The sequence below is a fragment of the Cherax quadricarinatus genome, chromosome 82, assembly GCF_038502225.1.
Source record: "Cherax quadricarinatus isolate ZL_2023a chromosome 82, ASM3850222v1, whole genome shotgun sequence".
Taxonomy (NCBI): domain Eukaryota; kingdom Metazoa; phylum Arthropoda; class Malacostraca; order Decapoda; family Parastacidae; genus Cherax; species Cherax quadricarinatus.
Window position 1 is genome coordinate 19,964,644 of NC_091373.1, and position 22,361 is coordinate 19,987,004.

The following is a 22,361-nucleotide window of genomic DNA, read 5'->3' on the forward strand; positions in this document are numbered from 1 at the left end:
CTCTCTCTCTCCCCTCGTGTTATTTTTCTCACCCCAAAATCTTTCACATATTTTGCTTATTTCCTCTGACCTTTCTTAGCCTTGAGTGTCTTCCTCCACAGAGTAGAAAAAATCCCATCTGTCCAGTCGTTAGTGGCAACATCAAGGCGGCCGAACATCTGCGCTGAGGTGATGGCCTTGGGGTTCATTCTCAGTTCCCTGAAAAAAAAACAGACATATACATACTCTTTCTTTGCTTAATAATGCAAATTAAATTTGTTTCTCTATACTGAGATACTGTTTGTATTTACAAATTAGGCTGTTTATGCAAATTACATATGTGTATGTTTCGACAAATGCAGTATAACTGTACATATATCCTGCTGAATGTACTGTGAAAATATATAATTATTATTGCTATCCATGCGAGGTGCTAAATTTATGTAAGTTATTTAAAGCAAGGAGAGGTGGAGACTAGAGTCTCTGCCAGATAGAAGCACCATCTGACTGCTCACCAGCTGATCTGACTGTATTGAAACCCAGGGAGCTGGCAAATGTTGGAACCCAGGGAGCTGGCAGTATTAGAACCCAGCCAGCTGCCAATATTAGAAGCCATGGAGCTGGCAGTATTGGAACCTAGGGAGCTGCCAATGTTGGAACCCAGGGAGCTGCCATTATTAGAACCCAGGGAGCTGCCAATATTGGAACCCACTAACTATGATTCTGATGACATGGACGAACTTGCGTGTCTCCATGTTCGGTACAACAACCCCGGTGGACCACTAGTTGAGTCCGTAAGTGATGAACCTGTCAAGCTCTTCCTTAATTCAGGTTCTGTTGTGAACACTGCCCATTCTAATTTCTTCCATGACATTGGCCTGCATGCAGACATGTTGACCAAATCGTCATAAATTCGAACCCTGTGTGGTGTCTCGAGTAGTTCCCTGACGGTATGGGGTACTACCCGAAGTTCAAGGGAATAAATTATTGGCAAAATTCCCTGCAGATTTACTCATTGCTCTGAAGACCATGGAGGACCTTAAGATACGCTTCTATCCAGCTGCCTGAAAAGCGAATTTCATTGGTGTTAATGTGCCCTTTTGGGGCATGTACATAGGATCCACCATGGGCCACGTAGTCTCTGAGGATGTCTAGTGTCTGGAAACCTTCGAAACAGAGGATTTCTGCAGCAGCAAGCTCTCTGAGAGGATGGACTCTTGCTCTGACCATGAGAGAGTTCGTGTCGCTTCACATCGAGTAGAAAACAGTCTGGGGATGCTCAGTCTAACTTCAACTCTAACTCCAAGTCTGATTGAAAGGGTGATATTAGACAAATCGCAGTATCCCTGCTGACAGGCGACTATCTGATTCACGCCATGGCTTCAGAGAGCAAAGATATAATCTGTACAAAGTATGACGTCAATTTGTCAGCTAACTCGTTCACTCCAATAACCGTGTATGTGAACAACTGTCAACTATCACGTGGTCTCAGAGGAGATCAACTGCTAATCAACAGTGATACGTGCAAAGTCAAGGGTGTTTCTCGAACATCCTTGCAACCTGTATGTGGCATGCAGAGAGTACATTACATTTATTCGGAGTATGTACACACTCATATAGGCTGCCTCCAAACCAGCGAACTGGTGATAAGGGTTTAACTATTCAAAGGGCTTCATCGTTAAATCAGTACCTTGGTTCAGCCAATCATATTGTGGGTCTGACAATTGCGAATGTGATGTGGTCTCTGATTTTGGCTGTTGTCCTTGCCTCTTGATCACTGTGATACTATTAATTTCCAAACTTGTACATAGTATACATAGTTGTAAATACCTCTAATCATACTAGATGAAGGATAATATAATTTAAAGACTTACTGCTGTGTTTATTTTCGCTCCAAGCTCCCATTACGGCCAGGTTAACAGGCCTTGATTACCTGAAACCGTAATATGGAGGCCTGTCCGGGAGCTTTAGCTGGACTTAGCAGGAGCTGGAGCTTAGAAAAGAAGCTGAAGCAGGAGCTAGTCTGAATCGTTTGGATAGCTTGCTATCTGGCATTGCATCAGCTTTACCATCGTTTCCGATTATTGCGTGTCAACTTTGCAGTCACTTCGCTATTGTCAGCCTTGCTATTGTGTATGAATGTTCTGCAGTAGGCTTCGTTATTGCATGTCAGTCATGCTATTGTGTGTGAGTATCCTGCAGTCGTACTGTGCTTAGCTGATTGAGCGTGCATTCCAAACAACGTGTTGCGTTGGGGTTAATGCCACCTATACAAGTCAGACGATTGGTGTCTGAGTTCACTTTACTAAACTTGCCCAAACTTTCTCTACAGCATTGTTGGCGAATTGCTCGTTCTATTGGTACTGACTATGAAAACACTCCTACTGCTGCGCAGCTTCATGACATTCGTACAAAATATGAAAGCTGAGGCAGCCATGGCACACAGGATTGACGTTTCTCCATTTACAGGAGCAGTTAGTAGCAGATCTCTGCTTAGATTCTTGCAGAATAATGGGAGAGACGCAACACCTGAACACTCAAACCAGCAATCTCATGAAACAACCGGTGCCTTGGGGTTGTCTAAAGGCGAGTCAGTTTCACTGGCACTTGAGTTAACAAAAATCAATCTTGAACAGACCAGGGAACAACGAGTGTATGCTAAGGAAGAGTTTGATAGAGAGAAACAGAGAAGGCAATTTAAGCTAACTGTAGATGACTTTAGTTTGCAAAAGGCAGCGCAGCTAATTCCTCGTTTTGTTGAAACCCAACCTGAACAGTTTTTCGAGGCATTTGAAAACCAGGCTCGAGCTTTAAGGTGGCCTGAAGTGCATTGGGCAGTACTGGTGCATACAGCATTGTTTGGTAAGGCACAGGAGTTTACATGTTTGTTAAATAACGATGATTTTGGTAACTATTGGGTGGTGAAAACTACTGTTCTGGGGGCTTATCAGCGTATTCCCACTAAATGCAGAAAAGAATTTAAGCTAGGTATACGACAGCTGAGTTAGTCTTAAGTTGATTTTGTATACCAAGTGGTATAAGGCAAGTAGTGTCGCTAACTTTGGGGACCTGGTACAATTACTCTTGGTGGTTAACTTACTGGAATCTGTTGGACCAGAGGTCCGCAACTTCCTTCAAGATCATTTGTTGGCTAATGCATTGGAAGCAGCCAGGTTGGCTGATACTTTTGAAACTAACTGCTCCTTGTCTGAGCGGTCTTATCTTTCTCCTCAAAAGCCTGGCATGAGCAGAGATCCTCAATGAAGACTTTCTGATTGAGGATGAAGTGCCAGGATAAAGGTGAACGATGATGTCAGCTTACTAAGTCACCTGATGAGCCAGGTGACTTGGTCAACCTGGTGAGCGACATCATACCACTCAATTTGGTGAGCCACGACATCAGTATCCAGAGTGGCATAAGCCACAACATCAGCAGGGAACCAAGGTTTAACCTGAGGTAATGTGTTTTCTTTGCCATAAACCTGGCCATGTGAGACCCAATTACCCACTTAAACTCCAACCAGTAGGGAGAATTATTAATATCCCTATGGAAATGAACCAGGAAGAGGTAGAATGCAGGATGGCCCTGTATTATAGTACTTCTCAAATCTCCCTTCAGGAGAAGTCAAAGAAAAAGGAAGTACGAACATTTAGAGGTACCAGGGCATATTGCTCTTTAAAACGAGAGGGAGTACTTCCCCTCTCTGAGTAAATTTCATTATCCTCCTCAGTTCTTTTAGAAGCATTTGGAGGAGCAGTAGTTTCTGTCCCTTTTCATAAAATATATGTGCAGAGTAAATATTACACTGGATATTTGACTGTAAGTGTTTCTGACGGATTTCCTATGAAAGATGCTGTGTTATTACTAGGTAACAGCATTAATTCTACTAAGTGTACAGAACCTATAATGCCTAATTCTTCTCCGATGTTGGCCGTAACTCAGGCAAAATCCCAAGAGGTATCTGATGAGAAAGCTAACCCATCCTTGGACGACTCTGATCTCGGAATAGCCAATTTGTTTTACGAGGAAAACTGGCCAGGGCCTCGTAAATTTAGTGAACAGACCCAGACCAAGCCTTCCTACTCCAGGGTTGCAGGATTGCCAGATGTCTCTGTTTCCATGCCCTAGGGACTGTCCTTTCGGGAACAGCGAAAAGATCCTTCTTTAAAGTAAGCTTTTCAGATTGCCAGGGGTGAATCTCACTCAGATCACCCAGTCAAATATAAAATTAAAAAAGACTTAATCTGCACAGAGACTGGTAAGGAGGTAGAAGGAAGGCAAAAGACAGATAGACTGGTAGTTCCTAAAAAGCTTAGAGCACAAATAATAAATATAGCTCACAATTCTTCGTTAGGAATTACCAAGACCTTGCATAGAATATTAAAGAGTCTTACTGGCCAAAGATAAGGCAAGATGTGAAAAAATCACATCCGCTGTTGTTGTTAATGTCAGTACGTAGGACAACCTGGACATCCCATTAAACCTGCACCTCTCCATCCCATACCCGCAGATGGAGAACCTTTTGCAGAGTTAATCACTGATTGTGTAGGTTCATTACCTAAGTGCAAGTCTGGGAACCAGTACATATTCTCTATTATGGACAAAGTTACTAGGTATGCAGAAGCAATCCCAGTGGGCAGTATCAACACCAAAGCCATTCTCAAAGCCCTAACTAAATTTATCTCCTGCTATGGCATTCCTAAGTCTATTCAGAGTGACCAAGGTACTAAGTTTACTGCCAAATCGTTTATGGAAGCATTAACTAGTCTAGGAATAATTCATAAATTATCCGCTGCCTATCATCCTCAGTCCCAAGGCTCTTTGGAAAGATTTCATCAAACATTAAAAACCATGATGAAAACTTATTGTATGCATTTTCCTGCAGATTTGGATGTATCACTTCCTCTGTTTCTGTTTGCAATGAGAGAAACTGTGCAGGAGTCCACAGGGTACAGTCCGTTTCAGCTAATCTTTAGGCACAAAATACGACGTCCTCTGCGAGTGCTTAAGGAAGGATGGATGAGATAAGACGCCTGTATAACACTCTACAACCATTCCTCAAGGTTGCAGGTGGCACGTCAGTTGGCTAAGGCTAACTTAAAAACAGCTCAAAACATTATGAAACAGAGGAATGACAGAAACTCAGTTTCGCTCCTTCAGTCCAGGAGACAAGGTGTTGGTGCAGGAACCTCTACCTGGCCACACCTTAAAAGCTAGATTTACGGGATGTATGAGAATTGTAAGTAAACTATCTGATGTAAATTATGTGGTAGCTCCCCTTGATAAGTCCTCAAAGAGTAAAACATAGCACATAAATCAGATTAAAGCATTTAATACTCCAAATAAAGTCCCAGTAATGACTCTGTCCTCTGCCTCTGTAGACGATCCTGACTCCTTGCATCCTATTCCCGAAATTAAAGTAAAGCTTCCCAATTTTGTCCTAAAGGACCCTAGCTCTTTAATGGTGGGGCTGTCTAAGAATCAAGTAACAAGTTTAACTGCGCTCCTACAATCTTACCCTAACATATTTTCGGATGTTCAGAAAAAATGTACACTAGGATACCATGATGTAGATATTGGTAACTCTAAACGTATTAAATTCTTCCCCGACAGAGCTAATCCTGAGAAACAGAGGCTATTTCAGCTACATAAGCATACACTGCTTGCACTCTCTCTCTCTCTGCGCCGACATGACCTTCCGTCAAGACCTCTACCCATTGACTTACTCTTGGTTACCCTCTAACTACGACCATCCTGGTATACCATACAAGAATAAACAAGTATCTAGTCTGCAATACTGGAACCCAGGGAGCTGGCAATATCGGAACCCAGAGAGCTGGCAATATTGGAACCCAGGGAGCTGGCAATATTGGAACCCAGGGAGCTGTCAATATTGGAACCCAGGGAGCTGTCAATATTGGAACCTAGGGAGCTGGCAATATTGGAACCCAAGGAGCTGTCAATATTGGAACCCAGGGAGCTGGCAATATTGGAACCCAGGGAGCTGGCAATATTGGAACCCAGGGAGCTGGCAATATTGGAATCCAGGGAGCTGTCAATATTGGAACCCAGGGAACTGTCAATATTGGAACCCAGGGAACTGGCAATATTGGAACCTAGGGAGCTGTCAATATTGGAACCCAGGGAGCTGACAATATTGGAACCCAGGGAGCTGTCAATATTGGAACCCAGGGAGCTGGCAATATTGGAACCCAGGAAGCTGTCAATGTTGGAACCCAGGAAGCTGTCAATATTGGAACCCAGGGAGCTGTCAATATTGGAACCCAGGAAGCTGTCAATATTGGAACCCAGGGAGCTGGCAATATTGGAACCCAGGAAGCTGTCAATATTGGAACCCAGGAAGCTGTCAATATTGGAACCCAGGGAGCTGTCAATATTGGAACCCAGGGAGCTGGCAATATTGGAACCCAGGAAGCTGTCAATATTGGAACCCAGGGAGCTGGCAATATTGGAACCCAGGGAGCTGGCAATATTGGAACCCAGGGAGCTGGCAATATTGGAACCCAGGGAGCTGGCAATATTGGAACCCAGGGAGCTGGCAATATTGGAACCCAGGAAGCTGTCAATATTGGAACCCAGGGAGCTGGCAATATTGGAACCCAGTGAGCTGGCAATGTTAGAACCCAGGGAGCTGGCAATATTGGAACCCAGGGAGCTGGCAATATTGGAACCCAGGGAGCTGGCAATATTGGAACCCAGGGAGCTGGCAATATTGGAACCCAGGGAGCTGGCAATATTGGAACCCAGGGAGCTGGCAATATTGGAACCCAGGGAGCTGGCAATATTGGAACCCAGGGAGCTGGCAATATTGGAACCCAGGGAGCTGGCAATATTGGAACCCAGGGAGCTGGCAATATTGGAACCCAGGGAGCTGGCAATATTGGAACCCAGGGAGCTGTCAATATTGGAACCCAGGGAGCTGGCAATATTGGAACCCAGGAAGCTGTCAATGTTGGAACCCAGGAAGCTGTCAATATTGGAACCCAGGGAGCTGTCAATATTGGAACCCAGGAAGCTGTCAATATTGGAACCCAGGGAGCTGGCAATATTGGAACCCAGGAAGCTGTCAATATTGGAACCCAGGAAGCTGTCAATATTGGAACCCAGGGAGCTGGCAATATTGGAACCCATGGAGCTGGCAATATTGGAACCCAGGGAGCTGTCAATATTGGAACCCAGGGAGCTGTCAATATTGGAACCCAGGGAGCTGGCAATATTGGAACCCAGGGAGCTGGCAATATTGGAACCCAGGGAGCTGGCAATATTGGAACCCAGGGAGCTGGCAATATTGGAACCCAGGGAGCTGGCAATATTGGAACCCAGGGAGCTGGCAATATTGGAACCCAGGGAGCTGGCAATGTTAGAACCCAGGGAGCTGGCAATGTTAGAACCCAGGGAGCTGGCAATATTGGAACCCAGGGAGCTGGCAATATTGGAACCCAGGGAGCTGGCAATATTGGAACCCAGGGAGCTGGCAATATTGGAACCCAGGGAGCTGGCAATATTGGAACCCAGGGAGCTGGCAATATTGGAACCCAGGGAGCTGGCAATATTGGAACCCAGGGAGCTGGCAATATTGGAACCCAGGGAGCTGGCAATATTGGAACCCAGGGAGCTGGCAATATTGGAACCCAGGGAGCTGTCAATATTGGAACCCAGGGAGCTGGCAATATTGGAACCCAGGAAGCTGGCAATGTTAGAACTCAGGGAGCTGAAACTAGTATAAGAACTGGAATTGCCATCATATTTCTTTAGATATTTCTAGATATCTTGAAATTTGCAATTCAACCATTTTATAAAATAGAAATGTTTAGTTTTATAACTTAAAAGAACACGAATGCCTATGAAAGTTACTCACTGCTATATATATTTCACCTTCCTTCAGAGTTAACTATTCGGAGTGTTACTGACAATCGTTATCTGTTGATTTCAGTAGCAATACATCACATAAAGGTCGCCCGTGGTCTGGTAGGCAAAGCTCTCGCTTCATATGCTGAGTGTCCGCGTTTTGATTCCCGGCAAGGGTGGAGACATTGGGCGTGCTCCCTTACACCTGTTATCCCGTTCACCTAGTAAGCAAGTAGGTACCTGGGTGTTAGTCGACTGATGTGGGTCGCATCCTGAGGGGCGAGACTGAGGATCCCAATGGAAATAAGACACTGTACACAGTCCCCTCGATGACTCACTGCCTTTCTTGGGTTATCATAGGTGGCTAACCCTCCGGGGTTAAAAATCCGAACGAAATCTTATCTTATCTTAGTACAACAAGAAATCATGCCTGTCTTGTGATGAGCGGACGAAGGCTCAAGCCTCTACCAATTCTTGCTCTCAGTGACCTACACGGGTTTAGAACTTCACGTGATTAACAATAATAAATAATGATGTACTTGAACAGGGAAGCCATAGATAAGATTAAATAAACTGCGAGATATGATGAAAGGCAAATTGAACGTTGACGACATATTCTTCATAACTCTTAGATAATTCAACGTTCCAGCACTTCAACACAAGTTCAACCATGTCGAGGTCTTCATCCAGCTCACACTTAAAAAAGTCGATGGTACTTTTCATCGATGTTTTTCCTCTACAACTCTGATCATGGACTACGTTTCGAAGTCTACTGCAAACCTATAAGTCAACACGATCTTTTCATTCCTACTTGCACCACGACTCCAAGACTATATGTGACATCATCTGCTTCTTCCTACGTGCTCTCCGTGTCTGCAGAAGCGAATTTCTTAACGAGGAATGCTCTTTCCTTGAACAGATTTTTTTTTTTCCAAATTTCACTCTCCTCGTCATTTCATCAGAGACTGCAGGCACCGTGCACTCACCATATTTAACTCACTAGACGATACACTAAAGAAGAAGGTACACAGTTCTCTATTAACAACTCTATTGTTTAACACATTTCTATCCAACACTAAATTGCAAATGTCTACTACTGCTTCACCACAGTCAAAGGTATCACCGGCAAGAAACACCACCAACAAGATCAGCCCCGGCTGCTGGGGTTGATCTTGTACAATGAATGGACCACTTGAGCAACATTTAGGTATTTTAATTCTGGAAACGTTTCTCCATCCAGTGACTTCTTCAATCCAATACAAAGAAGAACGGTGGACAGTGAGGAAGTGCTTGAGGTAATCAGTCCCTGAGCCTGGAGTAGAAGTATATGAACCTCTTCTCTGTACTGTTTAAAGATTTATGGACTGAACACATCGTCTCCAGACTGAGAGACTAATATCTCAAACTCCTCATCTTCCACCATTCTTCTCTGTATTGGACTGAAGAAGCCACTGGCTGGCGAAACATTTCCAAAATAAAGATACCCGTATGTTACACAAGTGTCTCATTTTTTCAACTTGTCGGGTTTTTAAACCATTGCAACGGCTTTTAAAACAAACATTGCTGGAATCATCAGTAATCAGCATAACACACAACGGCTAATACAACATAGCCGAGGCGCTTGCTAGGAAACATTTTGATCGTTATCTCACCCAGCAATAAGTCACAGTAGAGAGGAATGCTTCAACAGGCCTAGTGACCCAAGCTTGGCAGGTTCTTCTCAAATCCATTTTCTTCCAAACAATATAATGTCCAAGTCAGCTTCAATATACCTCACCTGACTCTTCACGGCACTAAGTTCCCTATATACGCACATATCCTCTTTCCCCAGATAGATTTGTGTAGGTGAAACGTTGTCAGCAAAGATAACACTACACTAAATTCGTGCCTTTATCCATAGGAGATAGGATATTCAGAATGAGACCAAGAATGAAAGGAAGCAGAATAAATGGAGCGTCATAACGTATCTATGAATGTACGTTTGCAGTACTGAATGTATATACAGGTGGACCCCGGCTCGTGAGACAGATGAACCTAGATGAACCTAGTTTAGCATATAAAACATAGATACGTTACAGACCTTGCTCATACAACATTTCTTGACTTACATTTACTAAAAAAAACATCATAGTTTTACACACATACACCAAATGGTAGTATACAAAAAGAAATTAATTTGATAAATAAAAAACAGACAAAAATAAAATACAAATTTCCATTATCATCTCTAATTAGTTAAGAAAAAGTCAGAATTGGAGGGGGACATATTTCTCGACTTATTTAAAAATTGAGAATCTCATATAGGCACCAAACGGTCATTTATCAAATGCAAATACATTTGCTAAAAAATATTCAAGAAAAATGAAATCTAATGTTCAATTATAATCTTCCTCTCCACGCCATCAACCAACCTGTCATGGGGGAATCAACCAACCTGTCATGGGGGAATCAACCATCCTGTCATGGGGGAATCAACCAACCTGTCATGGGGGAATCAACCAACCTGTCATGGGGGAATCAACCAACCTGTCAAGGGGGGAACCAACCAACCTGTCATGGGAGACTCAACCAACCTGTCAAGGGGGAATCAACCAACCTGTCATGGGGGATTGTAGATGAATGGGTATCTTTATTGAGGAAACGTTTCGCCACACAGTGGCTTCATCAGTCCATACAAAGAAGAATCTTGAAGAACAGGAGTAGAATGAGGTAATCAGTCCTTCAACCTTGAGTCGATGTGGTCAGTCAATCAATCTTGAATAGAATACGGCTTAAGTGTGGAGAAGGAGCTTATAAACCGTAGGCAGGAGAAGTGCAGCAGTCGTAGGTGGTGTCACATTTCTTCAATGTGGAAGTAGGTCGTGCCCAAGGGTTAGGCAAGCGAAGAATTCCCAAGTATTAAGATCCCAAGAAGTTGCAGTGTCTGACAGGATTGTAGATGAATGGTTCAGAGAACCGACATGTTGATAAATTAGACACATGTGCAACTCTTGGGTATCTTTATTGAGGAAACGTTTCGCCACACAGTGGCTTCATCTGTCATGGGGGAATCAACCAACCTGTCATGGGGGAATCAACCAACCTGTCATGGGGGAATCAACCAACCTGTCATGGGGGAATCAACCAACCTGTCATGGGGGAATCAACCAACCTGTCATGGGGGAATCAACCAACCTGTCATGGGGGAATCAACCAACCTGTCATGGGGGAATCAACCAACCTGTCATTGGGGAATCAACCTACCTGTCATGGGGGAATCAACCAATCTGTCATTGGGGAATCAACCAACCTGTCATGGGGGAATCAACCAACCTGTCATGGGGGAATCAACCAACCTCATGGGGAATCGCTAAATCCTTAAGTCATACAGCTCTACCTGGCAGGGAGACTGATGTAGCTGGCTGAAAGCCTGACCTATAGGTCCTGGAGCATAGCGTACCTGTGAGGCTGACCCATCTTGGTGAGAGCTCTCATGAGTACATGGATGCAGGAGGTCTTGCCGGCACCGCTGGGACCCAGGGTCATCATACCGTGTCTCACACGCTGGGTCTCGTATAGCTGGAACACATCAGTACTATGAACAACTTTGTTCAGCTCCTTAGGATGCAACAATTAGGTGACTAGGACATTTTTATTTAGAAAATGTTTCGCCATCCATTGATTTTGTACTGAGTAGCTAAACGTTTACTCAAAAATCTATTCTAGTTTAACGCATTTGTGTCTCTCGTAAATACTTGACGGTGTTAATTATAATTCATAACCTGAAGGTCTTCACTATTCATAATGGCTGTTTAAATCACAATATACATCCTAGTGTACTAAAACTTTATTCAATTTACAAAAATGAACATCCTGACAACCTATGAATTTATGAAATAAAATGAATGCCGAACTACTACACATATTTTTTCATCTCTCACAGCAAACAATTCATCATTTTGCTTATTTATTTAACCGTATTGTGAACAAGTAAGAATTTTGCTCAAAAAAGAGCGGCTCACCATCTTACAACCAATAATGATTGCTATTAATAATTATTAATATTGGTAAGTGATACCTAAAAATTTGTGTAAAAAGACACTTGAGCAAACACTAGGATATATTAGACAACGTTTTGATTCTTGAATCGGAACGTTCTTTAATAAATATGTCGTACTGTTTGCTCAAGTGTCTTTTGAAACTATTATTATTTCTGAATACCTATAGTGATAGTGAATGACAACAGAGTGTAACTGGTATTGCGAGTGATTGCAAAGAACATTCCCTACGTGACACCTCTACATTCTACTACCAAGACATTCTCGGCGGAAGTGGCGCAGTCAACGCTACAAGCTCCCGTTACATGAACACTTTTGTCCACCAGATATGCGCTGCAGTTCATAGGTAGACACAAGGTTATTAGGGCTAACCGATCCTAGGTCGTAATATGACAGTGATCTACATAACTCAGGTGAGTAGCTCACCACACTCCAGTAAACTGTTATACTGGAAAATATATGTTAGGTTCATAACCTTATCTAGTTATTTGTCATTCTACAGCTCCTGTGTGAAGAACTTCACCTCATTCGAAGGAAATTTCTTGAACCGCGGCTGCAATAAGTCTGAGCTGCCAAGAAAGCTTATTAATCCTCCTTGTCGGAAAGTTTACTTAGCTAACAAGTTTCCCCATACTAGTGGGCCACTCTCTCCATGCTCCATGAGCTTTATCATACCTCTTCTGAAAGCTATGTATGGTACCTGCCTTCACTACATCAGTTTCCAGACCATTCCAAGTACTGACGACTTTGTGACTGAAGAAATACTTCCTAACATCCCTGTGACTCATCTGAGTCTTCAATTTCCAATTGTGACCCCTTGTTCCTATGTCCCATCTCAGGAACATCATGTCTCTGTCCACCTTGTCGATTCCTCTTAATATTTTATATGTCGTTATCATGTTCCCCTTGTCCCACCTGTCCTCCAGTGTCGTCAGGTTAAGTTACCTTAACCTCTCCTCGTAGCACATGTCACTTAGCTCTGGGACTAGTCACGATTCAAACCTTTGTACATTCTCTAGTTTCCATACGTGCTTGGCCAAGTGTGGGTTCCGAACTGGAGCTGCATACTCCAATATGGGCCTGACGTACACGGTGTACAGGGTCCAGAACAACTCCTTGCTGATATGTCTGAATGCTGTTCTTAGGTTCGCTAGTCGTCCATATGCTGCAGCATTTATATGGTTGCTGAGTGAGGTTTGTAGTCTTAGCCCCCCCCCTCCCTAGACTGTACTTAGCAGTCTTCTTAGTCCTTCCCCAATCTTTATGACTTTGCACTTGGTGGGGTTGAACTTTAGGAGCCAATTTCTGGACCAGGCCTGCAACCTGTCCATATCCCTCTGTAGTCGTGTCTTATCCTCCTCTGACTGAATTATCCTCACTAGCTTCACATCGTCTGGAAACAGGGACACTTTTGAGTCTATTGCTTCCGTCATGTCATTCACATATACCAGAAACAGCACCGGTCCTAGGACTGACCCTTGTGGAACCCCGCACATCATAGGCGCCTACTCTGACATCACATCACGTTCCATGATTCGCTGCTGCCTTCCTGTTAGGTATTCTCTGTTCCATTACAGTGCCTTCCCTGTTATACCTTCCTGGTCCTCCAACTTTTGTACTAATCTCTTGTGTGGGACTGTGTCAAAAGCCTTTTTACATTCCAAGAAAACACAATCTACCCACTTCCCTCTCTCTCTTGTCTTACTGCTGTTATCTTGTCACAGAACTCTAGTAGGTTTGTGACACAGGATTTAACATCTCTGAATCCGTGCTGGCTGTCGTTTATAAGCTTATTTCTTTCTAGGTGTTCCACCACTCTTCTCCTGATAATCTTCTCAATGACTTTACATACTATACATGCCAGTGACACTGGTCTGTAGTTTAATATTCCAGGTCTGTCTCCCTTTTTAAAAACTGGGACTACATTTGCTGTGTGTGTGTGTGTGTGTGTGTGTGTGTGTGTGTTCTCACCTATATGTACTTACCTATATGTGGTTGCAGGGGTCGAGTCATAGCTCCTGGCCCCGCCTCTTCACTGGTCGATACTAATTCACTCTCTCCCTGTTCCAGGAACTTTGTCATACCTCTTCTTAAAGCTATGTATAGAATTTGCTTCCACTACTTCACTCTCCAGATTATTCCACTTCCTGACAACTCTAAGGCTAAAGAATACTTCCTAACATCCCTATGACTCATCTGGGGTTTCAGCTTCCAATTGTGGCCTCTTGTTCTTGTATCCCATTTCTGAAACATTCCTGCCCTGTCCACCCTGTCAATTCCTCTCAGTATTTTATACGTTGTTATCATGTCCTTCCTAGCCCTCCTATCCTCTAGTGTCATCAGGTTGAGTTCCCTTAACCTTTCCTCATAAGACATACCCCTCAGTTCTGGGACTAATCGTGTTGCAAATTTTTGCACTTTCTCCAATTTCGTGACGTGTTTGACTAGGTGAGGGTTCCATACTGGTGCTGCATACTCCAGTATAGGCCTGACGTACACGGTGTACAATATTGCGAATGACTCCCTACTCAGATGTCTAAACGATAATCTCAGGTTTGCCAAGCGCCCATTTGCTGCAACCGTTATTTGATTGATGTGTGCCTCAGGGGATCCCTTTCTTTAAGTGACGTTTGCAGCCTTTGATTCCCTAACCTGTACGCCGTCTGCGGTCTTCTGTGTCCTTCCCAATCTTTATGAATTACACTTACCAGGGTTATACTCCAGGAGCCATTTGTCGGACCAGACTTGTTGTCTGTCCAGATCCCTTTGTAATCTTAACTGATCCTCCTCATCAGTTTCATATCATCAGCGAACAGTGACACGTCTGAGTCTATTCCTTCCATCATGTCATTCATGTATACAAGAAACAGCACCGGACCTAGGACTGACCCTTGTGGAACACCACTCGACACATCCGGCCTCTCTGACACTTCACGTACCAACACTCGTTGTTTCCTTCCTGTCAGGTATTCCCTGATCCATTGCAGTATTTCCCTATTATTCCTTCCTGCTCATTTAATTTTTGCACCAGTCTCTTGTGTGGTACTGTGTCAAAAGCCTCCTTGCAGTCCAAAAAGATGCAATCTACCCATCTCTCTCTCTCCTGTCTTTTGTTACCTTATCGTAAAACTGAAGTAGATTTATGACACAGGATTTCGCGTCTCTGAAGCCGTGCTGATTGTCATGTATGAACCCAATCTTTTCAATGTGTTCCACCACTCTTCTCCTGATAATCTTTTCCATGACTTTACATACAAGTCAGTGACATAGGTCTGTAGTTTAATGTTGCCTGTCTGTGTCACCCTTCTCAAATATTTGGACTATATTTCCTGTCTTCCACACCTCAGGTAGTTGCCCAGTTTCGATGGAAGTGTTGAAGATTGTTCTTAATGGCACACTCAGTGCCTCTGCTTCCTCTCACTGGACCCATGGAGAGATATTGTTTAGTCCCACCACCTTTGAGATATCTAGTTCACTTAGCAGTCTCTTCACCTCCTCCTCAGTTGTGTGTATTGTGTCCAGCACTTGATGGTGTACCCCACTATTCCAGCTCTCTGGAGTCGTTTCTGTCTCCACTGAAAATACTTCCTTGAACCTCGTGCTGAGCTCTTCATATAATTGTTTGTTGTTTCTTGTGAACTCCTCGCCTTCCTTCCTCAGCCTGATTACCTGGTTGTTAATTATTGTTTTACTCCTGATGTGGCTGTACAACAGCTTCGGGACAGACTTAGCATTTGATGCTATGTCGTTTTTGTATTGCCAAAGAGCTTCCCTCCTTATCTGTGCATATTCGTTTCTGGTTCTTCAACTAATCTTTTTTTTTCCTGGGTCCTTTGTCTTCTATATTTTTTTCCATTGTCTAGCATACTTTGTTTTGGCCTCTCTACACCTTTAGGTGAACCATGGGCTCGTTCTGGTGTCCCCATTATTTCTGTTGCCTTTGTGAACGAGCCTATCTTCTGCCTCCTAGCATTTTGTCTCACGTGGTTCATCATTTCATTTACTGGTTTGGCCCACCAGTTCTCTTTCCCACTGAACCTCATGCAGGAAATTCCTCAAGCCTGTGTAGCCCCCTCTTTTGTTGTTTGGCTTCTTCTGTCCTACTCTTCCTGCTTCTCTCTCCACTTGTAACTCCATGTATTTGAAGCTCATCCATGTATTTAAAGGTTCATCTTCTCCTCTCCTTTCTCTCTAGTAGTGTCCTTGACATGTTGATGCATTATGGTTTTCCAGTATCACCTCCATCATCTTAGCTCTCCAAGTTTTAGGTCCCTCATGTGGCTCCAGGTTTTCCCAGTCAGTCTCCTTGTGATTGAAATCACCCACAACTAGTAACTTTGCACTACTCATGTGGGGCCTTCTGTTCATCTCAGCTAGCGTGTCCACCATTGTTCTGTTGCTCTCATCATATTCTTCTCTTTGCCTCCTGTTGTTCTGTAGCATGTTGCACATTACTGCATCACCCCCTTGCGACCGCCAGTCTGAAAATTCCTTCGATTTCCTCAAACTTCCACTGGTTTTTGATGAGCAGTGCAACTCCCCCTTCCCCTCTACTCCCTCTATCTTTCCTCAGGATCTGATATCCTGATGGAAGGATCGCATCTATTATCATACCTATGAGCTTCGTTTCTGTAAGTGCTATGATGTCTGGGGATGTTTCTATGATTCTTTCATACCACTGCTTACATTTATTTCTTCCGTCTGCGATGGTGAAGGTGTGAAGGTGGAATTTGTAGTGGGCAGGGGTGGGGGCCGTAGGTATGGAGTATGGGTTGTTTTGGGTTATTTTGCTTGGTTGCAGTGGGGTTGTCGGGGCTGAGGCTCTTCTGTAGGTGGTTGTATACTCACCTAATTGTACTCATCTAATTGTGGTTGCAGGGGTCGAGACTCAGCTCCTGGCCCCGCCTCTTCACTGATCGTTACTGGGTCCTCTCTCTCTCTCTCTCTCTCTCTGCTTCCTGAGCTTTGTCATACCTCGTCTTAAATATGGTTCCTGCCTCGACTACATCACTTGCTAGGCTATTCCACTTTCTGACGATTATGTGACTGAAAAAGTACTTCCTAACATCCCTGTGACTCGTCTGAGTCTTCAGCTTCCTTGTGACTCCTTGTTTCTGTGTCCCCTCTCTGGAACATCCTGTCTCTGTCCACCTTGTCTATTCCTCACATTATTTTGTATGTTGTTATCATGTCTCCCCTGACCCTTCAATCCTCCAGTGTCGTCAGTCCGATTTCCCTCAACCTTTCTTCATAGGACATTCCCCTGAGCTCCGGAACTAGCCTTGTTGCAAACCTTTATACTTTCTCTAATTTCTTGACGTGCTTGACCAGGTGTGGGTTCCAAACTGGTGCTGCATACTCCAGTATGGGCCTGACGTACACAGTGTACAGTGTCTTGAACGACTCCTTACTAAGGTATCGGAACGCTATTCTCAGGTTTGCCAGGCGCCCATATGCTGCAGCAGTTATCTGGTTGATGTGTGCTTCCGGAGACGTGCTCGGTGTTATGGTCACCCCAAGGTCTTTCTCCTTTAGTGAGATTTGCAGCCTTTGTCCACCTAGCCTATACTCTGCCTGCAGTCTTCTTTGCCCTTCCCCAATCTTCATGACTCTGCATTTGGCAGGGTTAAATTCGAGAAGCCAGTTGCTGGACCACGTGTCCAGCCTGTCCAGTTCTCTTTGTAGTCCTGTCTGATGCTCATCCGATTTAATCCTTCTCATTAGCTTCACATCATCTGCGAACAGGGACACTTCAGAGTCTATCCCTTCCATCATGTCATTCATCTATCAAGAATAGCACTGGTCCTAGGACTGACCCCTGTGGGACCCCGCTCGTCACAGGCGCCCACTGTGATACCTCATCTCGTACCATGACTCGTTGTTGCCTCCCTGTCAGGTATTCTCTCATCTATTGCAGTGCCCTTCCTGTTATACATGCCTGATCCTCCAGCTTCTGCACTAATCTCTTGTGAGGAACTGTGTCTAAGGCCTTCCTGCAGTCCAGGAAAATGCAATCAATCCACCCCTCTCTCTCATGTGTTACTTCTGTTACCTTGTCATAAAACTCCAGAAGGTTTGTGACACAGGATTTGCCTTTCATGAATTCGTGCTGGTTGTTGTTTATAATCTTGTTTTGTTCCAGGTGCTCCACCACTCTCCTCCTGATAATCTTCTCCATCACTTTGCATACTATACATGTCAGAGACACTGGTCTGTAGTTTAGTGCCTCCTTTCTTAAAAATGGAGACTACATTTGCTGTCTTCCATACCTCAGGTAGTTGCCCAGTTTCAAGGGATGTATTGAAGATTGTGGTTAGTGGCACACACAGCGTCTCTGCTCCTTCTCTAAGGACCCGTGGGGAGATGTTATCCGGACTCCTCGCCTTTGAGGTATCGAGGTCAGTTAGCAGCTTCTGCACCTCCTCCTCCTCCGTTGTTTGTATGTCATCCAGCACTTGTTGGTATATTCCCTGTTGGTGTTCCCCTTTGTGCTGTCTTCTCAGAGCCATTCCTGTTTCTACTGTAAATACTTCCTTAAATCTCATGTTGAGCTCCTCACATACCTCGTGATCGTTTCTTGTGAGTTCCCCACCTTCTTTCCTCAGCCTGATCACCTGGTCTTTGACTGTTGTGTTCCTCCTGATGTGGCTGTACAGCAGTTTCGTGTCAGACTTGATTTTCGATTATATGTTATTTTCATACTGTCGGTGGGCCTCCCTCCTTACCTGTGCATACTCGTTCCTGGCTCCTCCCCTGATCTTCCTATTTTCCTGTGTTCTTCGCCTTCAGTACTTTTTCCATTCTCTATTGCACTTGGTTTTTGCCTCCTTACATCGTCGGGTATACCAGGGGCTCCTTCTGGTGTGTGTGTGTGTGTGTGTGTGTGTGTGTGTGTGTGTGTGTGTGTGTGTGTGTGTGTGTGTGTGTGTGTGAGTAAACACTAAGCTAACTTAGGGTAATTCTCCTGCCTTATTCATTACAGTGTCCTTAATATCATAGTTTAAGGTTTGTGCCCTTAAACCCCATCAGATGTGTACCTTAATGTTGGTGAACAGCTCTTGATCCAAGGAATTAAATATGTCCTTTTCTTTCTCGGATCAAACCTGGCTGTTTTTAAGAAGGCGCTAGACAGGCACCTAAAGTCTGTGCCTGATCAGCCGGGCTGTGGTTTTTACATCGGTTTACATGCGGCCAGCAGTAACAGCCTGGCTGATCAACCCTGATTCACCACGAGGCCTAGTCTCAGACCGGGCCGTGGGGTCGTTGATCCCGAAACCCTCACCAGGTATACTCCAGTGATGACTCCTCATCCCTGCCGTTTTCCCAGGCGTTGTATAATCATCACAGGTTTTGTGTTTCCCACGAATATACAAACTAAGCATCCTATTTGACTCGCGTAATTTATAAATATTAAAAGTAACATACTCAGAAAGTGAGTGAGAGGTGAAGGTAGTAAGTAAAGAGCCCACCTGAGTAAGCTTGAGTGTCCAGGGAGGGTGGTTGACAAGCCCTAACTCAGCTACAATTTCGGCAATGCAGGTGGTGAGCTGGTTGTGGTAGCCCCTCTCTTGGGCCATGTTGGGGAAGAGGTCATCAATCAGGGACATAAACAACGGCTCGTCCTCGTCTGTTTGTTGTGATGGTGGTGGAATGAAAGGAAGGAGGCATAAATAGAGAGAAGTGGAAAAGAATATGAAGGGAAATAAAGATAGGAAGGGAGAAAAGAAAGACAGAGAGGGCAACGAATAGGAAAGTGAGAGGAAGAAAGAGATGAGAAGGGTGCAGATGGCAGTGAGAAAAAGAGAGAAAAAAAAAGAGATAAGTAATGATTAGGGGTATTAACGGAAAAGTACAATGATCTAGGTAAAGTTGTGGAGCAGCAGCCTGGAAGACGCTTGCAATATTGTAAGGTTGGTTGGTTAATGAGATTTAAAGCCTATCGACTACATGAGAACCATTAAATCCTTAAAATAGGGATTAAAGTAAACTCGCAGCATATACACGCCGAGAAAAATACTTTTCTCAATGTATACATGACAAAACTGACCAGTGTATACTCATTTAAGATATCAATCTACTGTATTATTAAAAGAATTACTGTACTATATTGCTAAAAATAAAGATGCTATGATAATAACAATGATAGTAATAATAATTATAATAATAATACGAAGCTGATGATGATAAATGAAAATATTTTGGTCGCTGTGCGATCTGGCAAAGGTATCCGAGGTCTGTGTACGTCAGTGCACGTAAAAAGATTAATGCAGAAACTAAGTATTAGCAATGAAGATTTGTAGCGCATCAGATTACGTATTCGTAAGTTATCACATGAACAATACAGAGCGCTAACCTGATTCAAACTGTCCACTAAGAAACAAACTTTGAAGCCAGATTGGAGAGGGATTCTTGTGTTATCTCAGAACAATATTGTGAAATACGTCTCAAGAATTTTCATTATCAAGTTATCAGTGATGAAGATGAAGGCAACTTGATGAGGCACTCAGAAATTATCATATGAAAACCAGTATTTAGATTTTTCTATTTCCTTCTATAAAACAACAGACAGATATCAACACAGACCAAAAATAACCAAACATTTCTCTTCGTAAGTTTCCCCGCTTTTAAGAATTAAGAAAGCATGCCTGCAAATACTTAATAAAACATTATTAAATGAAAGGTATGTAGGTTTAATCAAGGATAACCCAATAAAGTCAAGCACTGTGTTTTAATCAGAACAGGCATTCTCTAGTTGCTTAGCAGGAACCAATCTGATTAATCAAACTGACATTAAAACTTGAAGAACCTAAAATGAAAGTGAAGCTTCTAATGAGGAAAACACATCATCACTAAAAGTATGAAGCCGACCAGAAGAAGCATTCTCCAGCTGTTACACAGAATCTAACATAAACGAACAAAATGTGCACTTACATGCTCTCTAAAGTCAAGAAATTTTCATCCCTTTAATTAGATGTATGAGCTATGAGAGATTAATGTTCAGAATTATGGTGCAATACCTGAGGAATTATGGTGTAGTACCTGCGGAATTATGGTGCAGTACCTGCGGAATTATGGTGCAGTACCTGCGGAATATGATACATTCATATTTGATTCATGCAAAATGAGGATAAGTACACTTCCTTAGATCAACAGCCCCTCACTAGAATGAAAGTAAAATAATGCAATTATGTAAGATAACGCTAAACCATTTCGAGACTAAAAGTGGCAAAATGGCACCTACATACATGTACTTCATTAACAATGCCAACTTTCTTCTAAGTAAGACACACCACTAATGAAATTCTGAAGCCGACCTTGGGAGCCTTTTTCCATTAATCAAAGGGAAACAAACTGGTGTAATGGCCTGTGTAACACTATCCACAGGTCGCCCACGCAGGCACAGAATCCTGTAAATCTTGTGCTCTTCAGTTATAAAAAATTATGGAAAAAGAAACAAAAGAAAATGTTGTTGAGATTGTTCCGAAAACGAAGGTCGGTCCAAGTTCAATTTAAATTACAATGGAACCCCGAATTTCATCCTTAATCTGTTCCAGAAGGTCGGTCTAAATCCGAAACGAACGAAAACCGAAGCAATATTTCCGATAAGAAATAATGTAAATATAATTAATCCGTTTCAGACACCCAAAAATATTAACAAAAAATACATTTTTTAAAGAATAACTATTTTTTACATACAGAAAACAATGAGAAAGAAATATAAATGACTAATGAAATGGATAAATGAACATTTAACATCACACTTGCCTTTATTGAAGACTCTTGTTAGGGTATAGATGGCGAGGAGGGGAGAGGGAGGAGCAGAGGTTACTGTTTGGAAGGGAAATCCTCCTCTATCCGGGGTTACTTCCCTTATTTGTCTTTTACTGGCACTGGACCCCTGTCGCACTAAAAATCTGTCCAGACAGCTCTGTTTCTGGCTTCTCTTAAAGATTTACCTAAAATGGGACAAGGTATTGTCGCTGAACATGTTGCAGGTACGCTTGTATCAGTTTGATCAAGGTGATATTTATCCACAAAAATTTGCACCTCATTCCACTTTGTACAAATGTCTTTATAATCACTGAAGAGGGCACCTTCTCCCCTCTCTTCTCCTCCTCCTCTGAAGCAATTTCCTCAGCTTTGATCTGTTGCTGTTCCAGATGAAGGTCTTGCAGCTCTGCAATGGTTAGCTCTTCCCTATGTTCCTCCACCAACTCTCCCACATCCTGGCCACTCACGTCCAACCCCATGGACTTCCCTTTCAAAATCTTTGTCGAGGACACATTCTGGCCACAATTTTCTCCAAGCAGAGTTCAAAGTCCTGGAAGTCACTCCCTGCCAATCCTTACTATCAGGCTTATGCAATGGAGGATACTGAAGTGATTCCTCCAGAACTCTCTTAGGGTCAATTCAGTGTCCGAGGTCACTTCAAAGCACCTTTGAAATATTGCTTTCGTGTAGAGTTTTTTGAAGTT

The 22,361-nt window shown here is 43.3% G+C and overlaps 1 protein-coding gene across 1 annotated transcript in view; it reads right to left on the minus strand.

Annotated features, from left to right (window-relative positions):
* The window catches only part of Dhc1 (Dynein heavy chain 1), a 313,825-nt gene that overhangs the window by 173,872 nt on the left and 117,592 nt on the right, over positions 1-22,361 (minus strand). Inside the window, exons 35-37 of the mRNA XM_070102646.1 lie at positions 19,356-19,513; positions 11,289-11,407; positions 71-198 (exon numbers count right to left, since the gene is read on the minus strand). Of these exons, the coding sequence (XP_069958747.1) occupies positions 71-198; positions 11,289-11,407; positions 19,356-19,513 (405 nt within the window). The remainder of the gene's footprint in view (positions 1-70; positions 199-11,288; positions 11,408-19,355; positions 19,514-22,361) is intronic.